Source organism: Mobula hypostoma, chromosome 9 (assembly GCF_963921235.1).
Source record: "Mobula hypostoma chromosome 9, sMobHyp1.1, whole genome shotgun sequence".
Lineage (NCBI taxonomy): Eukaryota > Metazoa > Chordata > Chondrichthyes > Myliobatiformes > Myliobatidae > Mobula > Mobula hypostoma.
Window position 1 is genome coordinate 52631230 of NC_086105.1, and position 15410 is coordinate 52646639.

The 15410-nt window shown below is 42.5% G+C and overlaps 1 protein-coding gene across 1 annotated transcript in view; it reads right to left on the reverse strand.

The window, feature by feature from the left end:
- Positions 1 to 15410, reverse strand: part of nup205 (nucleoporin 205) — a 136842-nt gene that overhangs the window by 15527 nt on the left and 105905 nt on the right. The window contains exons 33-36 of the mRNA XM_063058283.1: positions 14092 to 14213; positions 10017 to 10155; positions 9341 to 9467; positions 4179 to 4255 (exon numbers count right to left, since the gene is read on the reverse strand). Coding sequence (XP_062914353.1) covers positions 4179 to 4255; positions 9341 to 9467; positions 10017 to 10155; positions 14092 to 14213 — 465 coding nt within the window. The remainder of the gene's footprint in view (positions 1 to 4178; positions 4256 to 9340; positions 9468 to 10016; positions 10156 to 14091; positions 14214 to 15410) is intronic.

A 15410-nucleotide genomic window follows, 5' to 3' on the forward strand; every position in this document is an offset into this window, starting at 1 on the left:
TTGAGAATCTCGAGTTGGGTCCTTTTCAAGGGGCCTGAGAATTGCTGCCTGGCCTCAGCAAGCTGGAGGTCAGTCTGCCACATTACAACGGCACTCCCTTTGTCTGTGGGTTTTGATGGCAAGGTTGAGATTGTTGCAGTGAGAGTGGTTCAGGGGGTATAAGGTTGAAGGAGGAAAGAGGAGTGCAGGTCAAGCTGGTTGACATCTCATTGGAAATTCAAGTTGAAACGATCCAGAGCAGGGTGTCCAAGAAGAGGAGGATAGTTGGAGACGGAAGGAGTCATCAGTGCAGGGTGGGGAATTCTTGCCAAAGAAGAAAGCTCAGAGATGGAAGGGAGAGAAGAAAAGCTTGGTGTTGTGGTGGGCGCGGAACTCACTAAGGTGTGGGTGGGAGACTAAGATCCTTGCTGAGGACGGAAGGTTCTGCCTCAGAGAGGTGAAGGGTGGAGGGAATGGTGAAGACACGGCAGGGTTCAGAGGGTGGAGGAGAGTCGGTAGCATCAGAGGAGGGGGGTAATGTTGAGGTGTTTAGGGAAGGGTGAGGGGGGAGGAAGGAAGAAAGATGGAGGCTCTGAAGACCCAAGAGGTGACAAGGGAGCCTGAGAGACCTGGGGTTGGAGAGTGGTGGGGTGGGGAAGGGAACCCTGAGATCCAGTGGCAGCAAGGAAGGAGTCGACTTGAAGATGATGGCGGCCGAGGTCGAGGCTGGAGCCAAAGCCAGAGGCCATGTAGTTGAAGGACCACATTGTCGAAAACAGAATTTCCCAGTAGCCAACCATTTAACTCCTCCCTCTGTTCCTGTTCTGACATGTCAGTCCACGGCCTCCTCTTTTGCCACTCTCAGGGTGGAGGCGCAACACCTCATTTTCTGTCCGGATACCCTCCAACCTGATGGCACGAACATCGATTTCTCCTTCCAGTAATTCCACCCCCCCCCTTCCATTCCCCACTCTGCCCTCTTACCTCTTTTCCTCACCTGCCTAACACCTCCCCTTGGTATCCCTCTTTCTTTCCTGTTTCCCATTGTCCACTCTCCTCTCATATCAGATTCCTTCTTCTCTAGCCCTTTGCCTTTTCCACTTATTGCCTTCCAGTTTCTTACTTTATCACCCCTCCTTCACCCACCTGGCTTCATCTATCACCATATTGCTTGTCCTCCTTCTCCCCCCCCACCCCCCAACCTCCCATCTTTATTCTGGCATCTTCCCCCTTCCTTTCCAGTCCTGACGAAAGGTCTCGGCCTGAAATGTCAACTGTTTATTCATTTTCACAGATGCTGCCTGATTTGCTGAGTTCCTTCAGCACTTTGTTGCATGTTGCTCTGGATTTGGTGTTTATGACTTGCAGCTACTTAACTGAAGCAGCAATCCATGTTATCATGCCACAGGGCCCACAGAGCATGGTCATTATAGGCAAGGAACACTCCATAACAGCACATGATATAGGAGCAAAATTAGGCCATTCAGTCCATGAAGTCTGCTCCACCATTCACTGATGGTGGTTCTTTGAAACTGGTTTACTATTGTCATATATACCAAGATACAGTGAAAAGCTTGTCTTGCATACAGATCGGATCACTACACTACTCTACTCATTGATAAGTATGAGTTCTTTTGTTCAACCCCATTCTTCCATCTACTTCCCATAACACTTAACCCTTTTACCAAGAACATACCAATTTCTGCCTCAAGTCATCAAATGGAATAATAACGACCACTTCCAATCACCCAGAGTCTAATACCGTACATTCTCTTTCCAATGTGGAATTCTCCAATATCATCTGCCTGGGGAAATACAATGGAGCAGCACCTCACCTGGATCAGCCTCATCATGGTATCAACAGGTCAGACACCGCATGCCCTACTCTGAGCGACTGCTTTCTCAACTCTACAAAACTTTTCCAACATTAACAAAGCTTAAGTAACTACTCACCTGCCACAGAGAGCCCATATCACATCAGCAGTTCTAGACAACCAAAGTCATAAATGCTATGGGCACAGGAGCAAGTTAGAGACTGGGGAGAAGGCTGCAAAAGACTCAAATTGATGCTCTAAAGCTTCCCACTGTAGATTATTCCTAGGTTACAAATCCCCAGCTTATGGGCACCTACACATATGAATGAGCTCTCAAAATAGTGTTAAAATCAGAAATATGGTGTAAGTATATACATTTATTCCTATGAACAGCAGAACTCATTTCTCATCTCACTGCACTTATAGCAACTGTTATAATATAATATATAATATCCAGTGATTTGTGTATGTTTTCTGATTCACAAACAAAACTGATTTAAGGATATTTCTCAATAAGGAACCTGGTTATTACCCAGGCACAGCTTGTACCGAGTCATAGTCATAGAGTCATGGAGCACTACAGCGTATAAACAGGCACTTCAGCCCATCTAGTTCATGCCAGCCTGAAACTTCCAAGTCCTAACTACCTGCACCCAGACCATAGCTGTCTAGAATCAGAATCAGGTTTATTATCACCGGCATGTGACGTGAAATTTGTTAACTTAGCAGCAGCAGTTCAATGCAATACATAATCTAGCAGAGAGAAAAAAATAATAAATAAAATAAAACAATAATAAATAAACAAGTAAATCAATTACGTATATTGAATAGATTATTTAAAAATGTACAAAAACAGAAATACTGTATATTAAAAAAGTGAGGTAGTGTCCAAAGCTTCAAAGTCCATTTAGGAATCAGATGGCAGAGGGGAAGAAGCTGTCCCTGAATCGCTGAGTGTGTGCCTTCAGACTTCTGTACCTCCTACCTGATGGTAACAGTGAGAAAAGCGCATGCCCTGGATGCTGGAGGTCCTTAATAATGGACGCTGTCTTTCTGAGACACCGCTCCCTGAAGATGTCATGGGTACTTAGTAATCTAGTGCCCAAGATGGAGCTGATTAGATTTACAACCTTCTGCAGCTTCTTTTGGTCCTGTGAAGTAGCCTCTCCATACCAGACAGTGATGCAGTGTGTCAGAACGCTGTCCATGATACAACTATAGAAGTTTTTGAGCGTATTTGTTGACATGCCAAATCTCTTCAAACTCCTAATAAAGTATAGCTGCTGTCTTGCCTTCTTTAGTATATCAATATGTTGGGACCACGTTAGATCCTCAGAGATCTTGACACCCAGGAACTTGAAGCTCTCATCCATGTCCCTATCCAAACTTCTTTTAAATGTCACAATCAAACTCACATCTACCACTTTTGCTGGCAGTTCATTCCACACTCTCACCACCTGCTGAGTGAAGAAGTTTCACCTCAGATTCCCCTGTAATATTTCACCTTGTACCCAAAACCGATCCATCTAGTTCTAGCCTCATCCAACCTGAAGGGAAAAAGCCTACATGCATTCACACTATCAAACTCCTCATAATTTTGTATACCTCTATAAGATTTCCCCTCATTCCCCTACGCTCTTGAGAATAAAGTCCAAACATATTCAACCTTTCCCTACAACTCAGTTTCTCTAATCCTGGCAACATCCTTATAAATTTTCCTTTACTCTTTTAATCTTATTGATACCTGTCCTGTATATATGTAACCAGAACAGCCCACAGTACTCCAAACTTGGCATAACAAATGTCATATTCAACCTCAGCATAACATCCCAACTCCTGTAATCAAGACATTGATTTATGAAGGCCAATGTGCCAAAGCTCTCTTTATGACCCATCTATCTGTGATGCTACTTTCAAGGAATTATGGATCTGTAAGGAGTGTGAGAGAATATTATTTGCCTGGATGAGTGCAACTCCAATCATAAGAATATCAACCAAATTCCTGGCAAAGACCAAAATCCTAAGTATGGATGATAAATCTCAAATCACCAACCTGGTCACTAAGGGTACAGGATCATCACCTCGTCCAAAACATAACACATCTAGCAAGCAGATACAAAAACTGAAAAGTGAAAAGCAATATTGGCCTTTTCACAAGAGAGCTGGCACAGAAAGGGGTAGAAGGTATGCAAGGCACATAAAATTGTGGTTAGCCAGTTCAGGGCATCACACCTCTGGAAGGACATTCTGACATTGGAAGGTATGGACCTGAAGCAGCATTAAGAACGTAACACTGGTTGGTCAACATGAAAGTAATCTGTACTAAAGGGAAGAAGTGAGAAAAGCAAGCAGGGAACCAAGCATTTTAAATAGAAACATAAATACCTGGAAACGTCCAATATGCCCTTTAAGTTCCATAATTGTACCATAATTGCCTTCTGCTTCTATCTCACTTACCACACCTGAAAAATTGAAAAACACCATAATTAAAAACAGCATTTCTACATGTTGAGCACCTTTGCTCTGCCCGCTACAAAGGCAGGCTCACCCAGTGGCTACTCATTTCAATTTGACTTCCCATTCCCAGAACCACATGTCTGTCCATGGCCTCTTCTACTGCCATGATGATGCCAAATTCAGGTTGTAGGAGCAACACTTCGTATTCTGTCTGAGTTATCTCCAATCTGATTGTATGAATCATCAATTTTTCAAACCTCTGATAATCACTCCCCTTCCCCCAACCTAGTTCTCTCTTTTTTCCATTCCCCATTATGATGGCCCTCTCATCCCTTCTTTTCTCTTCTCATCCTCGTGACTTGCTCATCACTTCCTTTCCTTTGTTCCCTGGTCTAATGTCCTCTCCATGTAGATTCTTTCTTCTGTTCTTTACCCATCCCACCTATCACCTGCTAGCTCCTCACTTCATCTCCCTCCCTCAGCTGGTCCCACCCATCACCTTCCAGCTCCTCACTTCATCCCCCTCCCTCAGCTGGTCTCACCTATCATCTTCCAGCTCCTCACTTCATCCCCCTCCCTCAGCTGGTCTCACCTATCATCTTCCAGCTCCTCACTTCATCCCCCTCCCTCAGCTGGTCCCACCCATCACCTTCCAGCTCCTCACTTCATCCCCCTCCCTCAGCTGGTCTCACCTATCATCTTCCAGCTCCTCACTTCATCCCCCTCCCTCAGCTGGTCCCACCCATCACCTTCCAGCTCCTCACTTCATCCCCCGCCCTCAGCTGGTCTCACCTATCACCTGCCAGCTTGCACCCCTTCCACCCCCCAAAATTTCATATTCTGGCTTCAGCTCCTTTCCTTTCCAGTCCTTATAAAACGTCTTAGCCCAAGACGTTAATTGTTCATTCCCCTCCATAGATGCTGTTTGACTTGCTGAACTCCTCCAGCATTTTGCGTGGCTCAAGATTTCCAGCATCTGCAGGAACTCTTGTGTCTATTGAATAGAGAACCTGCTTCCTCGCAAAGTGTACCTCCTCTTATAAAGCATCGACTGCGGATAAGATACAATTTCACAATATTCCTAATTTGCATACTTTTACAAAATGTGTAAATAAACTATCCAATTTTTACGGGCCAAATTCTAATACCTTCTTCATGGATAAGTTAGCAGGTAAATACTTGCATCGATCCAGATTTATACTGACGACAGCCGATTATGCAAAACTTTCATCTATCAGGAACTGCCGTGAGGAATTGGCATGATTTGCATAGTATTAGTTAAGTATAACTTGTTTGCAAATGAATATTAAATAGATATTAAAGAAAGATGCAAGAGGCCATGATTAAAAGTAGCTGCAGACTGTAGAGCCAGAGGAAATTACTCCCATGGTTAATAACCTATGTGTACATTGGTTAAACCATGGCTGAACTTGAAAATGCACATTTTTGTTTTAAAATCCTTCTTATGCCCTGTCAGTTTTCAATTCTGTAATCACCTCTACCCAGCAGCCATCTGAGACCCTGGTTAATATCACCTTTCCTGTGCACCCTCCGCCACCCCAGGTAATACTACTGCAAACAGTGTAACACATGCAAACAGATTAACTGATCATTCATTCTTGTGCCATAATTTTCAATTACCCAATGTCAACTACTGGCTATCAACTTGCAGATTGGGATGACCTTTCATCATGGGTAAAGTCCTCTCTGCCACTGAGCACATCTACAAGAAATGCTGTTGCAGGAAAGCAGCATCCAGCATCAGGGACCTCCAGTAGTCAGGGCATGCTCCCTTCTTGCTGCTGCCATCAGGAAGAAGTTACAGGAGCCTTAGGACTCACACCACCAAGTTACTTCCCCTCAACCATCAAGCTCTTGAATCAAAGAAGACAACTTCACTTGCCCTATCAATGAAATGTTCCCACAACCTATGGACTCACTTTCAAGGACTCTTCATTTCATGTTCTTGATATTTATTTGCTTTTTTATTATTACTTTTTTTATTTGCACAGTTTGTTGTCTTTTGCACATTATTTGAAAGCTCAAGTTGGTGTGGTCTTTCACTGATTCTATTATGGTTATTATTCCATTATGGATTTATTCAGTATGCACGCAAGGGCCTCTAGAGGGCCAACTGAAGGTGCTTTTTCCCTTGTTAAATGTGTTTATTAACATTGTAAAACTATTCTTCACTCAAATAACTACCTGTACAGCAGGTCCAACACATCAGTGAGCTGCTCATTGTTTGGAGTAGCCAGCCGGGGTGTTGTAAGAGCCAGCCAGTGACTTGGTATAGGTGGGCTGGCGGATGTCGAGCCGGGCCATTGGGCTGAAGGAGAAGCCGGACTGGCTTCGGAAGTGCTGACCTGGGTGGAGATCGTGCTGCTGCCTGCTACTCGGAGGCACCAGAGTTGGTGTCTTCAAGTTGGCCTAAAGGTGGCATGCAGTGAAACTGTGAGTGACTGTCTTGGACGTTTCTTTTGCAGCTGCAAGACCCTGTTGGGCATTGATTGCTGCAGGCCTGCTTCCCTTGTTTGGTAGTGAGACAGGTGGCGAGGCAGTAGCGTTGCACAGTTGTAGCTAGGACAAGGCCTCAGTCATCAGACTTGCGCTGTAGAGTGCATCCCAGCTCAGTTGGGGGTTGCCTCTCCCATCAGTGCTGCCCTCCAGTAGTGGAACAGTGGAATTACAGAATGGACTGCTGGGAACCATCGATTTGCAGGACTTGTGGCTCAGGAACGTGGTCTAAAAATTTGCTTTTTACGTGACTATGTTCTTTTCTTCCTTCCTCTTATTTTGAATACGCATGTTTTTGCACCTTGGCCCCAGAGGAATGCTGTCTCACTCAGCTATATCACCTATGGTTTGAATAACAATTAAACTTGATTTGACTTGATTTTTTGATTTGACTTTAAGTAAACAGCAATGATGAAGGAAAGAAGTTATGAATGAACTCTTCTAATGAACTACTGTAAGTGAGCAATCAATGCCAGAGAGGTGTAAGTGAGGGAGGGGAACATAGAGGGTAGAGGATGGGGGTGGAAGTTCAAGATCATTTTATGGACCAGATCAGAGCCAAGAACTATAAAGTAGCAGCTTAGGGTCTTGTATGCAGAAAATACTGAAATCCAGAAGGCACGCAGGAACAAGACTTTTAAAGACTAATGCTACATTCATCGTAACACACAAGAATTGCTGGAGGAACACAGGAGGTCAGGCAGTTCCTAAGGAATAGAGTTGACATTTCGGGCCAAGACCTTTAATCAGGATTAAATGAGTACGCTCAGCGAATATGGGTGAGTATAGGTTCATCCTTATCATGAGAAAGCTGGCATTCAAAGGGGCAAAAATGATTTAATTATGGTTAGACCACATTTAGAGTACTGATTTAATTTTGGGCAGGATACCCTGGCTTTGGAGGCATGGTACACAAGTAGACTGGTATTAGCAGTAAAATGATTAACGTGACAATGGCTTCATATACAGGACTTACCAAGCATTACCTCTTTATAAACCAATATATAGTACAGTAAAGAATCATTCACCTGCCCAAAGGGACAAAGCAGGATAAAAGTGTGGAAAAGAAGAAATTAGGGTCCAGCTAGGTCAACCTTTCCCTTCATTGAATAGCCTCTCCGCCTATCCCACCTGAAGCTACCAACTCTGCTGATTTGCAAATTAATAGCGACCTGAGGCCTTATCAGAAAAGGATTAATTTACGAATTAACAGGATTGATAGGAGGTTAAAAAGGCATGGGAGATGCTTTCCTTTCTTGGCAGAGGCACAATCTTTAAAAACAAAAAGGTCGCACCTATATAAAACTCTGATAGGTCACATTTTTACTGCTAACATTTCTGGTCAGTCCATTAGGGGAAAGATGTGTTCGCACTGGAGAGAGCGTAGAGCACATTCACGAGGTGATGCCAGGACTGGGGTATTATAGCTATGCAGAAAGATAGAAGAAATACTATTTTGCCTTGCAATAGGATTAAAAGACAGGGCCATTGAACAATCAGAGAAGTAAAACGGAAAAAAAAATCACACAGACATTGCTTGGTGTTGGGAATGCACTCGCGAAAGGATGGTAGATCCAGCATGTCTTAATATTTGTATATACATATACTTAGAGAACCACAAGTTACAGAGCTATGGAGTGGCAAGATGGGGTTAGACTGAAGAGTTCTTTATCTCTACCCCACTGGCACAGGTACTACAAGTGTACCCCTTCTATGTGTTAAAACATTTTGACAGTGCAACTGATTCGTCCACACAGTAGGGGCCATAATATAACTATCTACAATGAGACTTGCAGATAATTTTATTTCTTGTTCTGAGAGCACAAGCTAACCAACTTTCTAGTAGTGTCTTTGAGGACAACTCATGCAACAGCACCCACTTACCAAGCAGGAAAGAGTGGTGGCAGGGGTGAGATTAGCAACCTGGCCCTCTCTCCAAAGACACAAGGAATTCTACAGATGCTGGAAATCTTGTGCAACACACACACAGTGCTGGGGGAACCCAACAGATAAATTTCCTCCAGCATTTTGTGTGTGCGTGGTCCTCTCTCCAGAGGTGCAAACACGGAATTACTATAGATGATCTTGGAAAAGCCAACTGAATCCGTAGGCTTCAGATCAAACAGCCTTCTAGCTCAGGACCAAATGTATTAATCATCTTACCATCAGGTATCATGGAATAACATCAACAGTCTACACAATCGGAATGCCATAACACAGCAATAGAGAGGGCTAATCTAATGACAACTTCCTCCTACAGATGAAAGCTGTGAATTAATTCTTTTATCATCATATCACAGACATTAAGACAGGTACTTGAATAAGCAGTGCATAGAAGGATATGGAATTAATGCAGGCAGAAGATTAGCTTAGAAAGGCACAATGGTCAGTAAGTGTGTGATGGGCCGAGCAGGCCTTGCTTCCATATTCTACAGCTCTATGACTATTAATCAGGACACAGTCCTGATGAAGATTCTCTGCTCAAAGTATTGACTGCTCATCTTTAGATGCTGCCTGACATGCTAAGTTCCTCCAGCATTTTGTGTGTGTTGTTCTATGACTCTGTTACTTACCTGGTAAGGCTGCTTTGCTTATAATGCCTGTTAAAAGAGCCAATTCCCGCAGAGATCCCGCAGTTATCTCTTGACAACGTAGAATGGCCTGGATGGGCTCTGAGTGGGCGATTAGGAACTGCAGTACCTGTTCAAAGAAATTATAACCAGCTGAGGAAGACTACAGCTTACGTTTGAATAGCAGCTCTCATGACCTCAGAATATCACAAAATGTACTGTCAGCCAATTAAGTACTTCTTGAGGTACAGTCACTGTTATAATACTGAACCATGAAAGACAATTCACACATCCAGATCCAGAAAAGGTGACGTGGTCATAACTAGAAAAACTACTTTAGAGAAGCTGATTCAAAGGTAGGATCAGCCCGGACACAGAAACCTCCTTTTCCCTCCCTGCAAAGTGTCGTGGATCATTTGTGCACTGAGAGGGAAGATAGGCCCTCCTCTTAGCGTTACACTTAACAGGACGTGCCCCTGGACTGGACCAAATTGCTCCTGGACGTTACAAAATACCGCTAATTGGAAAATTCAAGTCGTCTACTGACCTGAGAATTCCAAACCAAACCAGTCTTAAAGAGATTACTCTAATTTTGTATATCAGTCAGGCTTTAGAACATCTCCGCAATGTTGGTGATAGATCTGGGAGTGGGAGGAAGGGGATCAATGTGCACAGTTACCTGACTTGCAGCCAACTGATGCTTCCCAGTGCTGGAAGTCAGCATCACCTGGAAAAGCTGAAGAGCAGGGAGCAGAATTTGCCGATACCTCTCCACAGGGGCTGGGATAAATCCGGATGGGTCTCGGATGCAAAGCATACTGTAGAAAAAGATTAGAACAAAATCATGCATCCTGAACTCAGACAGGTTTGTAACACTTGGGAGGGGCAAGGAAACTTGCACAACATACCAAATAAAGGTCAGGAATTGAAGGAGGTCTTCTATTTTAATGAGATGGATTTGGCAATACATTTTCAAGTCAGGATAGTGTGTGATTTCGGAACCTGCAGTTAGTGGCAATCTCATCCAAGTTTCTCACATAACGACTTCCAGCCTGGAGGATAGTGTTACTTGAGCAGGAGAGCATGAGACAGCGCGGGTCAGTATCACTGGGGGACTTGTCACATCACATGTCCTCTCTCCCTTACGCTCAGGAAACTTCTGTCCACTTCCCTTATCTGCACAACGGTAGCTACACTGTGCTGGTGGTGAAGATAGTGAATGGTGCAGCAAGCAAATGCATCCTGGATAGAGGATTATTTGAGTGTCAGAGCTGTACTCATCTAATTAAGTGTAGAACATTCCATCACACCGCTAACTTGTAACTCGTAGATGGTGGAAAGGGTACAGGTAAGAGATGACATGAGTTGCTCATTACAGGACACCAAGTCACAGATTTGCTCCTGAGGTCACACCTTTTTTTTCCTTGAGTGCTCCTGTCCTGCTGAGGTCAGTGGTGTACCAACACCCCTCCACCCCCTCCCTAAGATGTTGATTATGGGAAGCACAGCACAGAATGAAAGTAAGTGCCAAGGACAGACAATTAAGGACACTTGCTGGTCAGAGGTCATCTTTATTATTTGAAATGCACAAACGTTATATGCCACAAATCAGCCTATACTCAAAGAATCCATCAGCCTCGCTCTCAAAGTTACTAACAGACTTTGTCATTAACAGACATCCTCATCTTAATAATGTCTGAGACTAAGAAAGAATCCAGCTGCTATCAACAAACATTAGACATTAACATACCTACAATGTTTACCTTGTACAGACACTCTACATGCTGCAGGCTCAGAAAGAGTTAAAGGTAGGCAGTGAAGGGCTGCATCATTGAGAATAAGTAATGTGCAATCACCAGTGAAAACCCATACACATGGTAAGAGGTTGGTTATTGGTGAATAAGCCAGTTGATCAGGCTACCTTGAAGTGTTGTCCTGAGGCTGGGATGATTAACACCCAATAGCTATTTGTGTTATGAAGGACTCTAACCAAATGAGAAGTTTCCCTCTCATTTACTACTAGTTTCAGTTTCACTGCTGCCATCCACAGCCACCTCCCCCCCCCCCACACACTTAATGCCACATATATTCAAATTCAAAATTCCACCCTGAACCAAAGAACTGAACACCATGCCGCTGGTATTCAGTTCTTTTCGTTCTATTTCCAGACTAATGAGACCTGGAGCCAAATTTTCAGGGAATAAAGTACCTCTAGGTAGTGCCTTTGACAAAACTTTAAGAGAAAGTTGACGGGCAGTAATTTGTGTTAGAACACAAGGCTCATTCTCGAGGCTTCAACAGAATCTAATCTGATAACTGACATCTTGTACCGTTTTCGTAAGTGGTATAAGTCAAGCTGGCTGAAAGCTTTTCGCTTGATGGATGGGACCCTTTAATAGGAAGACCTTGCAACTAGTACCTCTGGTAAGAATGGTTAATAATGATTCAGTTCAAGCTTGGCATCATTTGCTGGCTTCTGTAATCATTAAAGACATAGATTCTCCACCATACTGCATGCGCCTTTAATGAACAGTGCATACATAATCAGGTTTCAGACAGATGACCCATGTAATTATAGTACACAGAGAGGAATAGGATATACTCACTCATGAGGTTACAGAACATAATTTTTCTGCTTCCTACTGTGTGTCACAATTGTCCAGTTTTAAAGTGCCAGACCTGTTCTGAATTCATTTTCGTGATATTAAATTTTGTAAAACATGGAATGAATGTCTGAACAGTTCAACGCAACAATTTAGCTCTTTCTGAGCTCGCAGCATGTAGAGTGTCTGTACAAGGTAAACACTGTAGGTCTGTTAATGTCTAATGCTTGTTGATAGCAGCTGGATTCTTTCTTGGTCTTAGACATCATTAACATGAGGATGTCTGTTACTGACAAAAGTCTATTGGTCACTTTGAGAGCTAGTCTGATGGACTCTTCTTTAGTGTCTGTCAAGTTGGCTTGAGGGATTATTTTTTGGATTTTGGCTTATATGTAATATTAGCCCTCTTTCCTAAGTCCAAAGGAATGTTGTGTGCCATGAGATAATGGGGAGTGTTGAATTGATTTATGAGGACTGGGTTAATGGATACGGGATGTGCCTGAAAAAACAGGCTGTGTTGAGACAAAAGATCAAACAGCTTGTCTATCTCCCTGTGCTTGTGAAATTCGAAATTATTGGGATGCCTTTCCCGGGTTGGTTTGGACTGAGAGCTGGAAATCACGACTGATGCCAGGGAGTCAGGGGTGGTTTCATGAGCAAGTCTGAATTCAAGTTCCCTCGACAACAGCAACAATCCAGTGGTGACTAAGAATCATGAGCTCTGAAATCTTTGTGACTTGCTTCGTAGTATTTTCTCATGTTTTTGTAATATTTCATGTGGTTTATTTGAGCTTTCTATTTTATTATAATAAATTAGGCTTAAGTTACTTTGTTGTGCTTGTACGCTTATTACCACGTCTTGAACACTTGAAATATTGGATTTGGTTGTATGGAAACTATTATTACCATTTTTCTTAACAACTAATTTCATTACTTAGCCTAATAGGTTAGATTTACCACAGTACATAATTATCTATTTAAATGTTTATTTTCCTTTTATATCATCTCAATGTGTACTTAAGAATGTATAAATAATTGTAGTTTTATACATATAAAAAAATGGAAAAGGTTATATGTGTGAAAAAAGTACATGATAATTGTGAATTCCTTATCCAAATAAAAATAAAATTAAAAAAAAAAGAAATATTGGATTTGATCAACCCAGCCCATTATAATATCCCATTTATAACACGGTAAGTGTCCCACAGAAGATCGAAGGGTCTGCTTTGTGTTTTTTGGGGAAGGTAAAAGCAAAGCAATCTGTGGTCACTTTGTCAGGTACACCTACACGCCTGCTCATAAATTCAAATATCTAATCAGCCAATCCTGAGGGAGCAGCTCAAAGCATGCCAACATGGACAAGAGGTTCAGCTGCTGTTCAAACCAAACATCAGAAGGAGGAAGAAATGCGATCCATGTGATTTTGACCATGGAATGATTGTTGGTGGTGATGGGGTGGTTTGAGTATCTCAGAAACTACTGATCTCATGGGATTTTCACACACAAAAGGCTCTAGAGTTTACAGAGAATGGTACAATAAACAAAAAAAGTCCAGTGAGCAGAAGTTCTGTGGGCAAAAGCACCCTGTTAATGAGAGAATTCAGTGGAGAATGACTAGACTGGTTCAAGCTGACAGTTACTGAAGGTGACAGTAACTCAAATAATCATGTGTTACAACAGTGGTGCACAAAAGAGCACCTCCGAATGTACAATATTTCAAACCTTGAAGTCAATGCCCACAAGTGAAAAAAACGCAATGGCTTCCACTCCTGTGGCTACATTATAAGGTACACTACTGTAGCTAACAAAGTGAGCCCAACTTTTATTTTAAATAGACATTTTACAAAAAAAAATCAGTTAATTTTCACACACGACAAACAAAACAGTAAGTTCTGCCGAAGGGTCTCAGCCCGAAACATCGACTGTACTTTTTTCCATAGATACTGCCTGGCCTACTGAGTTCTTCCAGCATTTTGTGTGTGTTGCAGTAAGACTAAAATCCTCATACCTAATTCACTCCTTTGCTTTCACAATGACAGCTTTGGACTTGGCAAGAGAATCCATGCAAACAAATTAGAGTACACTCCTGTATATTAACAGGAACCATTACACAGAACCATACCATGAAATTTTCAAACTCACACTCCATACCTGTGTGACTCAGTCTCAGGCCGATGATCGTAGACCTGGCACTGGGAGAGGCGAACAATTACCCCAGCTGTCAGAAGCCCCTCAGTTCCCTGGTGGATCTTAGCTACTCTTGTCAAGAATGCCTAGTGAATATTTAGAACAGAAAAACTTCACTAAAAGCAAATATTTTAAAACAATTTAAAAAGTTTTGCTATTAATTTTGTAAAACTTGAGATTACAATAGATTTAAATAAAAACAATTGTGATTTAAGAGAACAAAAATAAGAAACTGATGTTTCTGAAAGGACCAAATGAAGAGCCATCCTTTTAAGTTTTATTAGTTGAATTGCTTCACTTCCCCAGTTTTGGTCTCTTGCACATTCACAACATCCTTCTCTCCATCCCTGCCTCTGCAGCTTCTGCCCAGCATACTGATGGTCACAATATCCTGGCCATTCATTAGTGCTACTCGAGAAGGTTTAAACTAGTGGGGCAGGGCGACAGGAACCAGAACACCAGGTCAGAAAGTAGAGGGTTGTAGAGGAAGATAGATGTCAGAGCTAGTGAAAACAGGCAGCGACAAAGTACTGTAATAGATATGTTGTGGACTGATTGTTTGATGTGTGTGGATTTTAATGCTAATGGTTGACAGGAGGACAGAATTGTGTGCTTCATGTCCCCAGGATTTCAATGTCACAGAAAACACAGAGAGAAAGGTACAAGGGTGACAAGGGTGGGGGGGGGGGAGTTGCACTGTTAATCAGGGACAATATCAGCAGCACTCATGAGTACAATAATGAAGAGCTCATCCACTGAGCCTATATGGTAGAATTCAAAAATTGAAAGGGTGCGATCACCCTGATGGGATTGTACTACAATAGCCATTGGAACATTGAGGAACAGAATTGCAGGCAGATTAAGGGAAGGTGTAAAGACAATAAGGTTGTTGTCATAGGAAACTTCAACTTCCCTCATATAAACTGGGACGTTCTTAGTGCAAGAGCTTTAGATGGAGCAGAATTTACCAGGCGCATCCAAGAGGGTTTCTTCAATCAATATGTACTCTATCAAAAAAAAAAAGAGGGTTTGTACTGGACCTGGTGTTGGCTAATGAACCTGGCCAGGTAACTGACCTTTCAGTGGGTCAGCATTTAGAGAACAGTGACCAGAACTCATTACGTTTTAAGATACCTATAGATAAGGATAAGTATCGACAATGCAGGAGAGTAATAAATTGGAGCAGGGGAAATTACAAGAGCATTAGGCAGGAGCTAGGAAGAGTTCATTGGAAACCACTGTTTAAGGGCAAGTCCACATTCAACATGTTGGTCCTTAAAGAC